At 41.1% G+C, this 13,255-nt stretch overlaps 1 protein-coding gene across 10 annotated transcripts in view; it reads left to right on the top strand.

Moving 5' to 3' along the window:
- LOC117426165 (nuclear receptor corepressor 2-like) overlaps positions 1 to 13,255 on the top strand; it is a 127,824-nt gene that overhangs the window by 51,288 nt on the left and 63,281 nt on the right. For all 10 annotated transcript variants that reach the window (XM_059033094.1, XM_059033091.1, XM_059033093.1 and 7 more), the window contains exons 6-8: positions 5,008 to 5,121; positions 11,045 to 11,101; positions 12,871 to 12,923. In XM_059033094.1, the coding sequence (XP_058889077.1) occupies positions 5,008 to 5,121; positions 11,045 to 11,101; positions 12,871 to 12,923 (224 nt within the window). The remainder of the gene's footprint in view (positions 1 to 5,007; positions 5,122 to 11,044; positions 11,102 to 12,870; positions 12,924 to 13,255) is intronic.

The following is a 13,255-nucleotide window of genomic DNA, read 5'->3' as shown; positions in this document are numbered from 1 at the left end:
TTGCCTTTTGAATTTATTTTTTCACATAACCTGCAAGCTCCCAAATTGCAGTTGCATAGCTCTAGGAGTCACATGGTATTTATATCAAAGTATTGTCTCCATACATTCTTTTGATTCACAAAGAAATGTGAGTGGTATTATTAACTGGGCACACAGTCTGAAAAATGTAACAAAGCCGGCTTTCAAATGGATACAGGTACCGAAACATCCTGAGACCATCATTGTGGTGTTTCTGCTTTTCATGCCACCTCTTGAAGAGCTAACCTGAGGGTCCTTCGTCAGCAGCATGGCAACGGGAAGCAGAGATACAGCTGGAGCGATCCTTTCAGCTCTTCAGTCCTGGAGCGTTCCTTTCAGCTCTTCAATCCTGGAGCGTTCCTTTCAGCTCTTCAATCCTGGAGCGTTCCTTTCAGCTCTTCAATCCTGGAGCGTTCCTTTCAGCTCTTCAATCCTGGAGCGTTCCTTTCAGCTCTTCAATCCTGGAGCGTTCCTTTCAGCTCTTCAATCCTGGAGCGTTCCTTTCAGCTCTTCAATCCTGGAGCGTTCCTTTCAGCTCTTCAATCCTGGAGCGTTCCTTTCAGCTCTTCAATCCTGGAGCGTTCCTTTCAGCTCTTCAATCCTGGAGCGTTCCTTTCAGCTCTTCAATCCTGGAGCGTTCCTTTCAGCTCTTCAATCCAGGAGCGTTCCTTTCAGCTCTTCAATCCTGGAGCGTTACTTTCAGCTCTTCAATCCTGGAGCGTTCCTTTCAGCTCTTCAATCCTGGGCGCTTTGTGAAGGTCCTTGGACGAGCTCCTAGAGATAATGAAATGCATTTGCAGACGAAGCATGCACAAACATAAGCCCTGAATGAGTTAGAGCTACAGCAACGGCAATGAATACTTAGAACTAAGGTTTGTTTTTTTACCTCCGTTACTCCCGTACAGTCCTTTGTCATTTCTCTATACAAGATGAAAACCCTTATAAAAGCCAGCCCTGGTTTTAGTTAAAGTATAAGCTGCAGGATTCTTCATAAACTGCAGCCTACTCATAAGCCCATTTGGCAGGCCTGCGAAAGAGCATTGTAGCTTGGCTAAAACAGATTGATCACAGCTGGTGACGACCGATCTTTGGAGGGAGAAGTGAGTTTAAATCCGAAGATCTCCCGGGTCGACTTTGTAAACCTCTTCAAAACACACATGTTTGTTTGTGTACCCCTATTCAGGGTATTCTGTACCATTAAGTTTTGTATACTGCACGTGTATACCGTCCATTTCATTCTCATTCTCGTTATTCAGTTATCTGCCTATTTTAACCATTCGTGGATCTGTATACCCGTCACACTTTTACATTACTTGCTGATAGCAGGTTAGCGCATCACTTACTAAATTACTCTAAACAAGTGGAGGTGTTAATGCCTGTATTATCCTGCTCATTAGCTATGGAGTGGAAACTACCTACAGTATGAGAGTTAATGGCAGCAACACAGTCAGGAAGTATGTGCCATCTGTTTCTGGGAACTCTGGTACCCCATGCTTTTGGTTGCTGCAAATATTATGCAGAGGGAGGTAGCAGGAGAGCTCAGTAAATGTATTTTGCTTGGATGGGTAATAGGAACACAGCTTTGGAGATGCAACGGCAGCAATTACCTGTGGCGCTGAGCATGACGCACCCCAAACAATGCAGAAATAGAGAAAAGAAATGAATTCCAAGACGCAGTAAATTTTCTCTTTGTGGCCCTCTCCTTTCAGACCACTCGACCAGCCCCTTTCATGCAAACAATCTTAAGATCGCTCCCTGTCAGTACCAGCTCTCCAAGGCTCAATCCACTGGGTATTGTAATGTGGAGAATGTCACTGTACAGAGTAGCAGATGTAGGTGTTCTGGGCCACTCACTCCAATAACATACTGTACAATAGAAAAGACTTGCCTTATCATGGCAAGCTTAGACTGGTTAAGGCTCATAGCCAGTAGTAGTTTTGACATTGGCAGGGATTCTGTTTTGATGATTCTAAACCGTGGCGGATCTTAATACTGAAAAGCTGATTTTCCAATATAGGTTTAAACTTTCCTATTCACAAAAACAGTGCAGACAGCACAGTGGAGTAAAAAAAGCAGTGATAAAGGGGACCCTATATACTATAAAACCTGGAGTGGATCAGATCACTATGCAGATCACATGGCCGTCGTTGTCATTATAGGCTGCAGTCGGAGGACTGTGTGGTTTGAATATGGCAGCTTCAAGCCTGTGCTTTTTTTGGTTTTGATTTGTTATTATTGCCTCTCCTTTTAATTAATTTTACACAGCAATGCTGTTTAGCTGCTTGGCCCTGCCAAGGTCAGGTTTATCATTTCAAAGAGAACAAAGAGCTATCCCAGGTAGAGTTCTTGTTTCATGACTAGTGGGTTGGAAAAATCTCACCTGGCAATTTATTAATTGTAGGTTATTGCACCGTGTGATTACAGCTGGAACTACCTTTGCCACTGGCGTCGGCTCGCTTCGTTTACCTCTTAACGTTCTCTATTACTAGCATCCTATAATGGTTTGATTGTCAGTAAAGTCGTAACGCAATAACTCAAATAGTCTAGGTAACTCGTTATGGAATCCCCTTCTTTTTTTACAGGACTTCTTCTCATACAGTGGCACAGGATAGACCTTTATAGTCACTACCAGTGCTTCCAATTAAACTTCGCTGGATCACACAGGCATAAAACAGAGCTACTGTAAACATTGACATTTATATTCTACAAAACAAAGGCTGAATTGGTAACTTGATCGCAGTGTCAAGTTACATGTTTGCAGAATGAAATGACAGAATGTCTTTTGGGCAAAAGAAAGAGACCTGTGTTGGGTGGGTGTGCCCTTTTAAGAGGCTTCTAGACACACCTAGTACAAGACAGACTCCTCGTTCATTTGTTTGGCCATTTAACCTCCCCTGAACTCTTGGCAGGATTTCAAATCCTATTTAAAACAGGTAGGTAATATAAAAAAAAAAAACTGCCTTGGCTTGGCCAGTTCAGGCGTGTAGGTGAATTGTTAAGATGATTACATTTTTTTGTTTTTACTTTGCAGTTCTCTAGCCCAAAATGCACATTATGACATATCTCCACACTGACTGATTCATTCACCACCTTGTAATCTAGTGATACCTGCTGGCTGTAATCTAGAAAGTACTGCAATGTACCTGCATAGACTTTCCATATTGACAAGACTTTTCATATATATTGCATGTTCCCTTGGCAACAGTACAAGTGAGGTCGACACCTGACCATTTCATGGTGGGGTTGCTCCATATTAAATTTGAGGGTAAAATGAGGTTTAATTGCATTCTCGCAAAATCAATAGCTGTGTGATCAAGCAAATCTTTTGGGTTTGAACCACAGTGCTTGAGCTGAAGGCTGAAGAGGACATGCATGATAATGTTTTTATTTAATAAAAACCTGTTTGGAAACGTGAAAACCTTAGCTGTATACATGCTCGTATTTCATATTTTCATGGCATTTAAATTCAGCTCTTTCTGACTCCTCCACAGTTATGAGCTACACATAGAAATACGTTAGGCTTAGTTTGCATTAATAGCGGGAAGTGGGAATTCTATAGAAATTGAAAAAGAGCATTTGATAAATGCTTGCATTCAGAGAGGTTCTTTCAGAGAACCAGACAAAAGCCTAACTTAAAATACAAAGACAGATCCGTTTAGTTTAGTTTCATTTTGTCTGCCAAACGATGTACTCCCTGTATCAAGAGCTACTTCAGCAAGGACCTTAATCCAGTGCAGTTTCTATAGCAACCTGGGACAGTGCGTTGGTTGAAGGCCTGACTGAAACCCCCACCAGTCTTGTTAGACAGGTTTTTTTTCTTTTTTTTTTTTTTTAAGATGAAACCAAATGACTAATGCAATAATTTTAAATACACTATTACCTACAGTAAATATTGTAAACGTTTTGCATTGGTTAACTGCTTGCAGCATAATTATTAATGTATTAAACCTGCTGTTTTTTAATTGGTGAAAACGAGAAGGGAGCCAGGTTTCAGAGAAGCCATGCTGTCTCTGTTTGGTGTGAGAACGCTCCGTAGGTCTCGTCATCATCTTCGAGTCAGTTTCACTTCACATTTGAAGCTGTGACTCAAGTGCTATTGAGTTTATAGGTGCTTCATTTTCTTTCAAAGCGTTTTGCGTGACTCTCACAGGGGTCTTGATTACTCTACTGTGGGGACAGGCACAGAATCTGAATAAGCAGTGCTATAAAAATACTTGTTTATGGCCGTTTACTTTACAGTGCCCATCTGTAAATATTAAAGATATATTATTTTGGTTTTGTTTTAGAAAATTTTGCCAGCATCTGAAGGTTATTCTGATCCCTTATCCCGAGGTCAGCCAGGTTGATTTGCTTTGTCTAGTTCTTCATAATCGCCACAACAGCATTGAACGTTATGACTTGCCTCATGTTTTTTTATTGTGTTTAGGTATATTGGCAAGTTCCCTTTTAACAGTCATCTACAGTATACACACCTTTTCTAGCAACACTTTATATTTACAGACAGATGTCTGACCTACTGTTCATACAAACATACAGTATAACGGAGACATTCAGCTACATGTATATTCTTGTCTGCGGTGTGCTGTGTGTTGCATATAGGAGTTGAAATGCAGACTGCCTGTATTTGTCAAGCAGTGTACAGTAATTGATTGCCGTTGAAATGAGTTTGTGTGTCTGTGTGGTTTTGTTTTGACTGTCCCAAGCTGTTATCACTTTCCATAGGCGTCTCGTAGGAAATGGTTTACAGTTGAGCTTCCTGTTCTGAAAAGCTCAAGATTGTTTCATTTTGCATTTTTTTCTTTTGACTAATTTTGATTTTAGGTGTGGTAATGATTTTATGTAACTGTCTCTGGCAAATGGTAAAATAGTCACTGAATGAATAACCAGCGAGTCTGTCAAACCTCCCTTAAAATAATAATGAAAAAGAGTGTTTGAAATAGTGCCAGTGCCTAACACCTTTAACCCCTCCTTTGCATTTTTATATTACAGCAACAGTTTGAAGAGGAAGTGGCCAAACCCCAAGAACCTGAGCAGCCAATTTCTCCCCCGCCAGGTGAAGCCAAGCATCGCAGTCTGGTGCAGATCATTTACGACGAAAACAGGGTGAGCAGAATGTCTAAGAACTACCACTTACATTTCAATTACCCTGCGAATAGCTGCTACCAGGTCGCCATGGAGATAGTGATTGCTGGAAGAAGGAAATTGCATTGTGACCTGTTATAATACTCAACTGCTAGGTGGTCTGATGTCTAAATAATTTACTTGTTTGCTATTGGATGAAGAGAACCGGTATACTGCACTCCCATTTTTGCCAGCTATTTAACAAGGAAGTAACTTTGGATTACTTAGCCACCTTCATAGGATTTATCAAAGGGAGACCATGGCAGCTGATAAACATGATGCAAGTGAAAGATAAGAGCAGCTCCTAATTCTGGTAAAATTGCTCCGTTTACAAATGAGTTTGGTTCCCTCCAATAAAACTCCTAGTGCAGAGCAGTACACATCACCAAACCCACTGTGCAATTTAGCAAATAATTAATCCACAGACTTTAAAAAGAACCTAAAAAACTTCTGAAACTGAACTGTTTAACAGAAGCCGCTTGGCAAGCTGTCCGCACCTGTGAATGGGGTGGGGAACACCTGAGAGCCACCAAACAAGTCAGTGATACCTGCTGGCTCCAGGTCATACCTTCCTCTTGGGAGCTCTGGAATGCACTGTGTGAAACACCTTCTGTTTATAAATACACCAGAGCTTCTGACAAGATGCAGTACATGGATTTTGGAGAGCTGGTGGTGTGGTTTCAGTTGTCTATCAGGAAAAGGTTCTTAAAAAACTAACCCCTCTGCCCACCCAACATGCAGTATTTATTGTCTATTGCATGGCACATCTGAAAATGATATGATAGTCATTTATCTGTAATGTAGTCTATCCAGGATGATTTGCAAACAGTAATACATTGCATTCGATTTGCTTGGTTTTGGGCTGAGCACTGTGAGGATTATTGTGATACTTTTATACCTTAAAATATGTTGATGATTGGATTGGCTTATTATCATCACTGGAACGGAGCAGTGACATTATCTGATCTGTGATCTTGAGATTCAGAATACAAGGTTGTAATTCATTATTGATATTTATAGCTGTGGTAATAAATCCAGTGCTTTTGATTTGCAGTGCAACAGAGTTTACTGTTTGGAGTAAGTGTAAGGTATTGAGTTGAATGTGCACTGTAAAGTCATTACCTTGTGCTATTGAAGAGCTGCATGCACAGTCCGGGACAGGGACTTATGTTCCTGGAGAGGAAGTTGCTTTCCAAAGAGCTTCTCGTCCCTCCTGACCAGCCTTTGTTGCTTCTACGAGCACCGCTCCTTTTTCGTATTTTTTGAGCTTCTATAAATAAAGACCAGACCAGACAGGTTAGGAGGCTGCTTCTGGGAGTATTTGTGGAATGATGTTGGACTCTTTCCAAGGAATAGTCCTGTGATTCTCTTCTCTGATCCTGTGTGGCCCTTTGAAGAAGCATCTTTTTTGTGTGTGTGTGTGTGTGTGTGTGTGTGTGTGTGTGTGTGTGTGTGTGCACATCAGTGTTATTTTTTAGAGGAAACAGCAGCAGCTCCAAGCATCAAAGACCCAGGACACATGTTATGTAATTTGCTTCTGTCACTTTTAATTCCATAGGTAGATGCAAAAAAAAGGGAAATGATTGATTTTGGCATTTCCAGGATGAGCGCTGGTTAGAGTGATGTTCTGTGTTTGATTGAGTGTCACTGGGATCCACAGAGGCACTTAAAAATTTAAAATGCGTTTCACACCTAGCTTTCTGCACTGACCTGGGTGTTTTTAACACTCTTGTCATTACCCTGCTGGGGGCTGCAATAGATTCATACTGAAACCATCTACAAATCAAGGGAAAAGAGAAAAGCAGGTTTGGGCTGCTCATTTCAACTCAAGCAAAACCCTGCGAGCATTTCATTGACTCAAATATGAGACCTGTGGTATGGAGTATTGAGATGGATTCCAAGCTGTAGACACAGTGATAATCATTATTATCGTAATTCTATTTAGCTTGGTTCCCGAGTGGATCCCCTGGTAAAACAAGTGGGGAGCAGAGGAGTCGTGCAGTCAAGGAGCACGGAGTTGCATCCTGGCTGTGTGAAGCTGGCGGTCGGTCTATGCTGGGGATTGTGCAGGGAGAATTGCATTGTCTCTGCTGCTCCCGCGGGTTAGGAAAACCAGATCAACACAGACTGTTACTCCTAATCAAGCTACAGCAAACCCTACCGGTCAAGCTCCCTGGGAGCTCATGCACACGCCTATCTTACAGCAAAACCAATAATTCAAAGGTTATGCATGACATCTGACATGCATGAAAAAAGGGTAATGTTCCGAACACGTGGAATGCTCTTTCAGGCTCTTGTTGCCAGTCGCTGTTACACACTAACTTGCATCGGAGCCATTATGTGTTTTAGTAACTTGATGACCGTTGGTCATTTTTTAATGCAACCTTTCATAGCACATAACTGGTAGTAAGGCATGAAGTCAGTGGCTCCTGTTTTACCCATAATGCCGTTTCACTTGCTCTTGAATTATAATCAGGCTTAAAGAGTAAGTAGCGGGTTTCCGACAAATATAGCGTTATACGTCCCCACGTGTTGCTACAACTTTTAAATAACGTACCTGTAATTTTTCTTTTCATTGTTAACATCCTGACAACGTTTTACACTTATAACATTAAAGTCTGTTTCGAAGCTGTTTTCAAAATGGCCGCTGTAGTGCACTGGGTTTTGAGCTCTGCCATCTAAATAACTGCAGGAAGAGTGATTTTAAAATTTAAAAAAGTGCTCTGGCTTTTTTGTTCCGTACCATATCATGGATCGTTATTGCTGTGTTACCCGTTTGACAATGTGGACAATAATCCTTACACTATCAGTGCACTAGAGCGGCCATTTTGAAAAGAGCTTTGAAACCGACTTTTGCTCCTGTCATAATTCATTGTTCCGTTGTTTATTTATTTGGCCCTGTATGTTACTCCCGTGTCTCTCCGGTCACTGTAGAAAGGATAGTGTAACTCTGCTCTGTGTAGAGTAATGCCTGTGGTCTTTAATCCATACCAGCCTGAGATGGTAATGTGTTTTTTTGGCCACAGGGAGGCTACAGGCTCAGCATAACTTGAGGAAACCCTCCAGGCATTTCTGTTTAACAAGCTGCTGCAGAGTATGACAGGCTCTTTGTCCTTATTTGCTTCTTGCTTGGTGCTTGCTTAGTGTTTTCAGTTCATTTTTTTTTTATTCTGGCAGGGGTTACATTTCACACTGGGATTCAAGTCCTTTCACTATATTGTTAACCCATTAATGCTCAATGTTTTTTCACTAGTGGAGCAATATGTTGTGCCCTATTGCTGTACAGTGTTGTGTGCAATTCAACATTCGAGTCTCTGAGCCTCTGAGAATAGCCCACAGTTATTTGCAGTTCAATATAAATTCAGCCTCACATGAGTAGCGAGACAGAACAAGGGGCATGTCCGACCATTTCTGAGCAGTTAAGAACACAAACTTAATAGTGGTTTGATTTTGATTCATGAACTAAAAATCAGTCATTTTAATTAACTTAATTAAACCAATGTTTGCTCACACCATATAAAAATATGAATTTTTGAACCATTTAAAATAAGCAAAGCTGTTCCAATGGTATTTATTTTTCAACTGGGAATACTATTGCTGAGATGGAAATGTTGTAATATAATATATTTTTATAATGGGAGGGCTGTCCCTAGTGGACAAGTTGCACAATAGCTGTCACAAATATGAGTAAATACATCCTGGTGGGTATTAATGTAAGTGAAAACTAAAGAACAAGAAAGATAATGTGCATTCTGCACCACTGGCCAGTTGCTGCAATGAACTCATTCTAATATGGCATTGGGTTTCTGGCAGGACTGACCCTTACACTGCACGGTCAGGTTTCACGCCCCCTCACTTCAGAAACTGTGCATCTTAGTCGTAGTTCTTAGATGCAGACTGGTGATTGAAAGAGGATGGTTAGTAAGCATGCTGAACAGTGATCTCAGCACAAGCAACAAAAGACGATTCAGAACAATGGGACACACATACACGGAGCGGATATTAAACCGGTAATAAATAAATATTATCATATGGTATCCCTTTTAAGAATGTTATTACTTTCTTTATAGAAAAGGGCTTTTCAGTGCTGTATGGTTATTGTGTTTTGTTTTCCACGCTACTGAAACTTGACTTAATCCCCATGTATTTTTTCAACTTGTCAACTGCGAAAGGAATTTCCCAACTGAAAGCTCTCCCTTGTAAGTGCTGTAGATAGACAGCGTTCACAAAGCTTCGTTCACGCTCCACTCAACAGAGGCGAGGAGGGGTTGAGTTTTAAAACACTAGTCTTCAATAAAGTACACTTCTAATGCGCTGGCATTCCAGGCCATTGTACTCTTGCATAAGATTCCTCTGACGATTAGTGGACCTCATGAGTCACGGATTGTGTTTTGGAAACACACAGCAATTACAACATGTGCCTTGTACAATTACACTGGCTCTGTAAAACTCCTTTACAAATTAAAGGAGTGTGGTTAAAAGGGGAAAAGTGGTTTGGGGGGAAAAAATAAGCTACAGTACTACTTTGTATATTGTTTTACTGTAAATTAATCTAAATGAATCAGCAGTTTGCATCTTTATAGGTCAGTCTTACTGTATCTGTTTTTAGAAGCAGAATGCAGTGTTCCCTACATCTACAACACTGAACAGAATCCAGAAGGATGAATCTATACTAGGTCTCCAAAGTGATGCATTTGATGCGGGGCAGCAGTGTGGAGTAGTGGTTAGGGCTCTGGACTCTTGACCGGAGGGTCGTGGGTTCAATCCCTGGTGGGGGACACTGCTGCTGTACCCTTGAGCAAGGTACTTTACCTAGATTGCTCCAGTAAAAACCCAACTGTATAAATGGGTAATTGTATGTAAAAATAATGTGATTTCTTGTAACAATTGTAAGTCACCCTGGATAAGGGCGTCTGCTAAGAAATAAATAATAATAATTATTATTATTTGTGGGGGGAGTGGAAGGCTGACTGTTTTTCTCTGTATTATTTGGTTTGAGGGTAGAAGAGTCGTGCACAAACGAGAGGGCCATTTACAAAAACAGGCGCTTGATGAGCTTCGACAAGTGTTTGTCAATGAGTAAAAATGACTCGTGACGCCTTTTATTTTGTCTTTGCTGTACGCAGTACCAAAGTTTGCTTCAGGGAGGGAAGAAGAAACAGCCAGTCTTGTCTAGGATAGCAACAAAAAAAAGCAGTCATCTTTTATTCAGAATAACTCTGGTGCTGACCCTGTGTTCCCTGCTTCAGCTCTGTTTAATTAGTATTAGCACTGCAGCCTCTGCCATTCTCTCTCTCTCGCTCTCTCTCTCTATCTCTCTCTCTCTCTCTCTCTCTCGTCCGCCCTCTCTCTCTCGCTCTCTCTCTCTCTCTCTCGCTCTCTCTCTCACTTGCTCATCCGCCCTCTCTTTCTTTCTCTCTCTCTCTCTCTCTCTCTCTCTCTCTCTCTGGTTGATAGTGCTGAGGTAATTGAAGGAAATGAAGTGGGTTGGAAAGTGAAAGATTCTGCTGCTGTCTCGCTAAGGGGAAGCGAGTAGTGTGTTGCTACTAAATGAATGAGTAGGGGGAAGAGGTGGAGGTAGTAGAGGAGGAGGTTTGATACAAAAAAGGGTGGCTGTCATTTAAAATGTTTAGTGAAAATGTTTAATGAAGCTGCTGAAGGTAGAACCTAACATGTGAGCCTTTTCTTTATTTTCTTTGCATCTTGTATGTCTGTCAGGAGCCCATTACTTGTCTATATATCTGTTTCTAGCTGTGACTAATCTCTGTTCAGTACACGGTGGGATTTCTATTATTAGTTCTGTTTCTGGTTGCTAATACTTAACACAAGGAGTGAGTGACAGTGGCACTGCACCACTACAGAGAAATACACATCCTGACCTGCATCTTCTTTTGATTCCTGACAGAAAAAAGCAGAGGAGGCCCACAGGATCTTGGAGGGACTCGGTCCACGCGTGGAGCTGGTAAGTGTGTGCGTCGTGTGGATGCAGTGCAGCACACTACAGCCAGCCAGCCAGTTCGCTCACAGTCTCTTTATTAGGCAAGCCAAGCCAGTGCCTGCCTGTCAGCTCGAAGGAGGAAGTGCTCTGTGTGGGTTTTAAGTCATCAAACTCTTGCGTTCAAGCTATCTAGCAAGGGAAGGGCTTGCAGAGATGTTGAGGTTAAATAGCAATATCACGCTGCCGGATTGAACAATACCTTGCTTTCTACACAATGTACTGTGGGGTTGACTGTTGGTTTGTGGTGTTAGTCAGATCAGCTGCTTCTGCAATGACTGTCAGTCGCCATGTTTAAAAGGGAGCTATCAGATAGGCATTCAAAATGAATGAATGATGTATGTGTGTACCACAGTGTACAGTATATATGTACACAACTGATGTATTGAATTCAATTTCCAAAGCTTTTCCCTCCAAATCTTCATTAATGTGCTTTTTTTTTCAGAAAGCAAAATCAATAATTTTACTAAAACTATAAACTTCAGATATTTCATTTAAGTGGTCTTAAGTTGGCACTACAGTGAATGATCCTTGGAGGTCTCCCCCATCCAAGCAGTGCCCAGACCAAACCTTGCTCTTTTTTAATTGGTTTTAAACCAGTGCTAAACCTTTGACAGACTCTGCTGCCAAATGAAGTCGACTATCCCATTTAATAGACGGCTGTGTGCCACACAATGAAATCAGTTTGCTGAAGACGAAAATAAAATTGAGTTATTTTTTCCTTGGTCTGGTCCAATAGGTGCATATTAAAGTGAATAAAGAAGCTGGTTAACTTACTGGGGTGACTGTGTAGGTGTCAGTCTTATCGTTCTTTAAATTTATACTGTGTTTATCAGTTTTAGCAGTTCTTCATGTCAAGTATCAGTTTTATAAATTTTATTCTTAATTGCAATTTATAATTGATTCATTTTCGCACATATGTAAAACAGCTTTTAAAAATATCAAATGTGTAACAGATTAGAATATTAAAAGAACAAATGAAAGGTCCTTGAGGGGATATCCAGACTGTCTCTTGTCTTGCATCCCCTCACCCATTCCTCACACTGCTGGCTAGCTGTCATGTCTGCTTTTCTAGGTGAGACCGCTGTTTGCATACTAAAGAATGTGATTGGCTGTGCTGTGACTGCGGCTTTGAGTGTGAAAATAAGGCTGTGTGAAAGGAAGAAAAGATGACCAGCTAGAGCCTTCCCGACTTGATTTGAAAGCAAAGACACCGTTTCCATAATCGTATAAGCGCAGCAGGGTTCAGGTGTTAACAAACAGTCAGAGCGACTAATATGCAGGGACCAAAAAGACCCAGTCAAAGAAGGAACACGTGTCTCTCTCTCTCTCTCTCTCTCTCTCTCTCTCTTGATTTGTTCACTTAGTGGTGACAGTGAGTAACGAAACAATAATTTTCAATGTAGATTTTCAACTTCAAACAGGGTGATTTCGGTCATTTATTGGGAGCTGCTTCAAACAGAAACCCTGCCTCGTGCGACTTTATGGGCAACTGCAGAAAGGTCTGTGTCACGCACAGAGGTAAAATCTTGCAGCAAATTCCAAGTATGAGGGGTCTGGAATGCAAAGGGTCTCAGTGCTCAGCAGATAAAGAGATTCTATTGGAGCACGCTGGAAATATATCCTCTTTCCAAATAGCCTGTCTTGTGATGAAAATAAACTTCCGACCTGGTAACGTATTCCCTTTGAAATCTCCGACGGTGTGATTCACACTTTCATCTTTTCATTTGTTTCAGCCTCTGTACAACCAGCCTTCAGACACCAAGCAATACCATGAAAATATAAAAATGTAAGTATGCAATAATATCCTGAATGTCAGGTTAGGAGGAAGCCTGATGCAAACGGGCAGCACAACGCCTTTGATTATTCTCTGATTAATGTTTGTACAGGAATCTTTCCATCTGTTGTACCCTTTTCAGATCGATTTAGTTGTGTCTAAAAAATACGTCAACCTGAGATATGAAAGGGGCAGCGCATTAACAATTTTGTTTTCCAAAACCCAGTGGAAATGTACTTCCTGAAAGTTTTTTTTTGACCTCTCTATAAACTGTAGACTGTACTTATAATCGCAATCAAAAATACTGAGAATTATTGGAGTTCAGTATTCAGTTCATTCAAATT

This window comes from Acipenser ruthenus, chromosome 11 (genome assembly GCF_902713425.1).
Source record: "Acipenser ruthenus chromosome 11, fAciRut3.2 maternal haplotype, whole genome shotgun sequence".
NCBI lineage: Eukaryota > Metazoa > Chordata > Actinopteri > Acipenseriformes > Acipenseridae > Acipenser > Acipenser ruthenus.
Note: the sequence above shows the minus strand (reverse complement) of the source record. Positions and strands in the feature narration are given on the sequence as shown.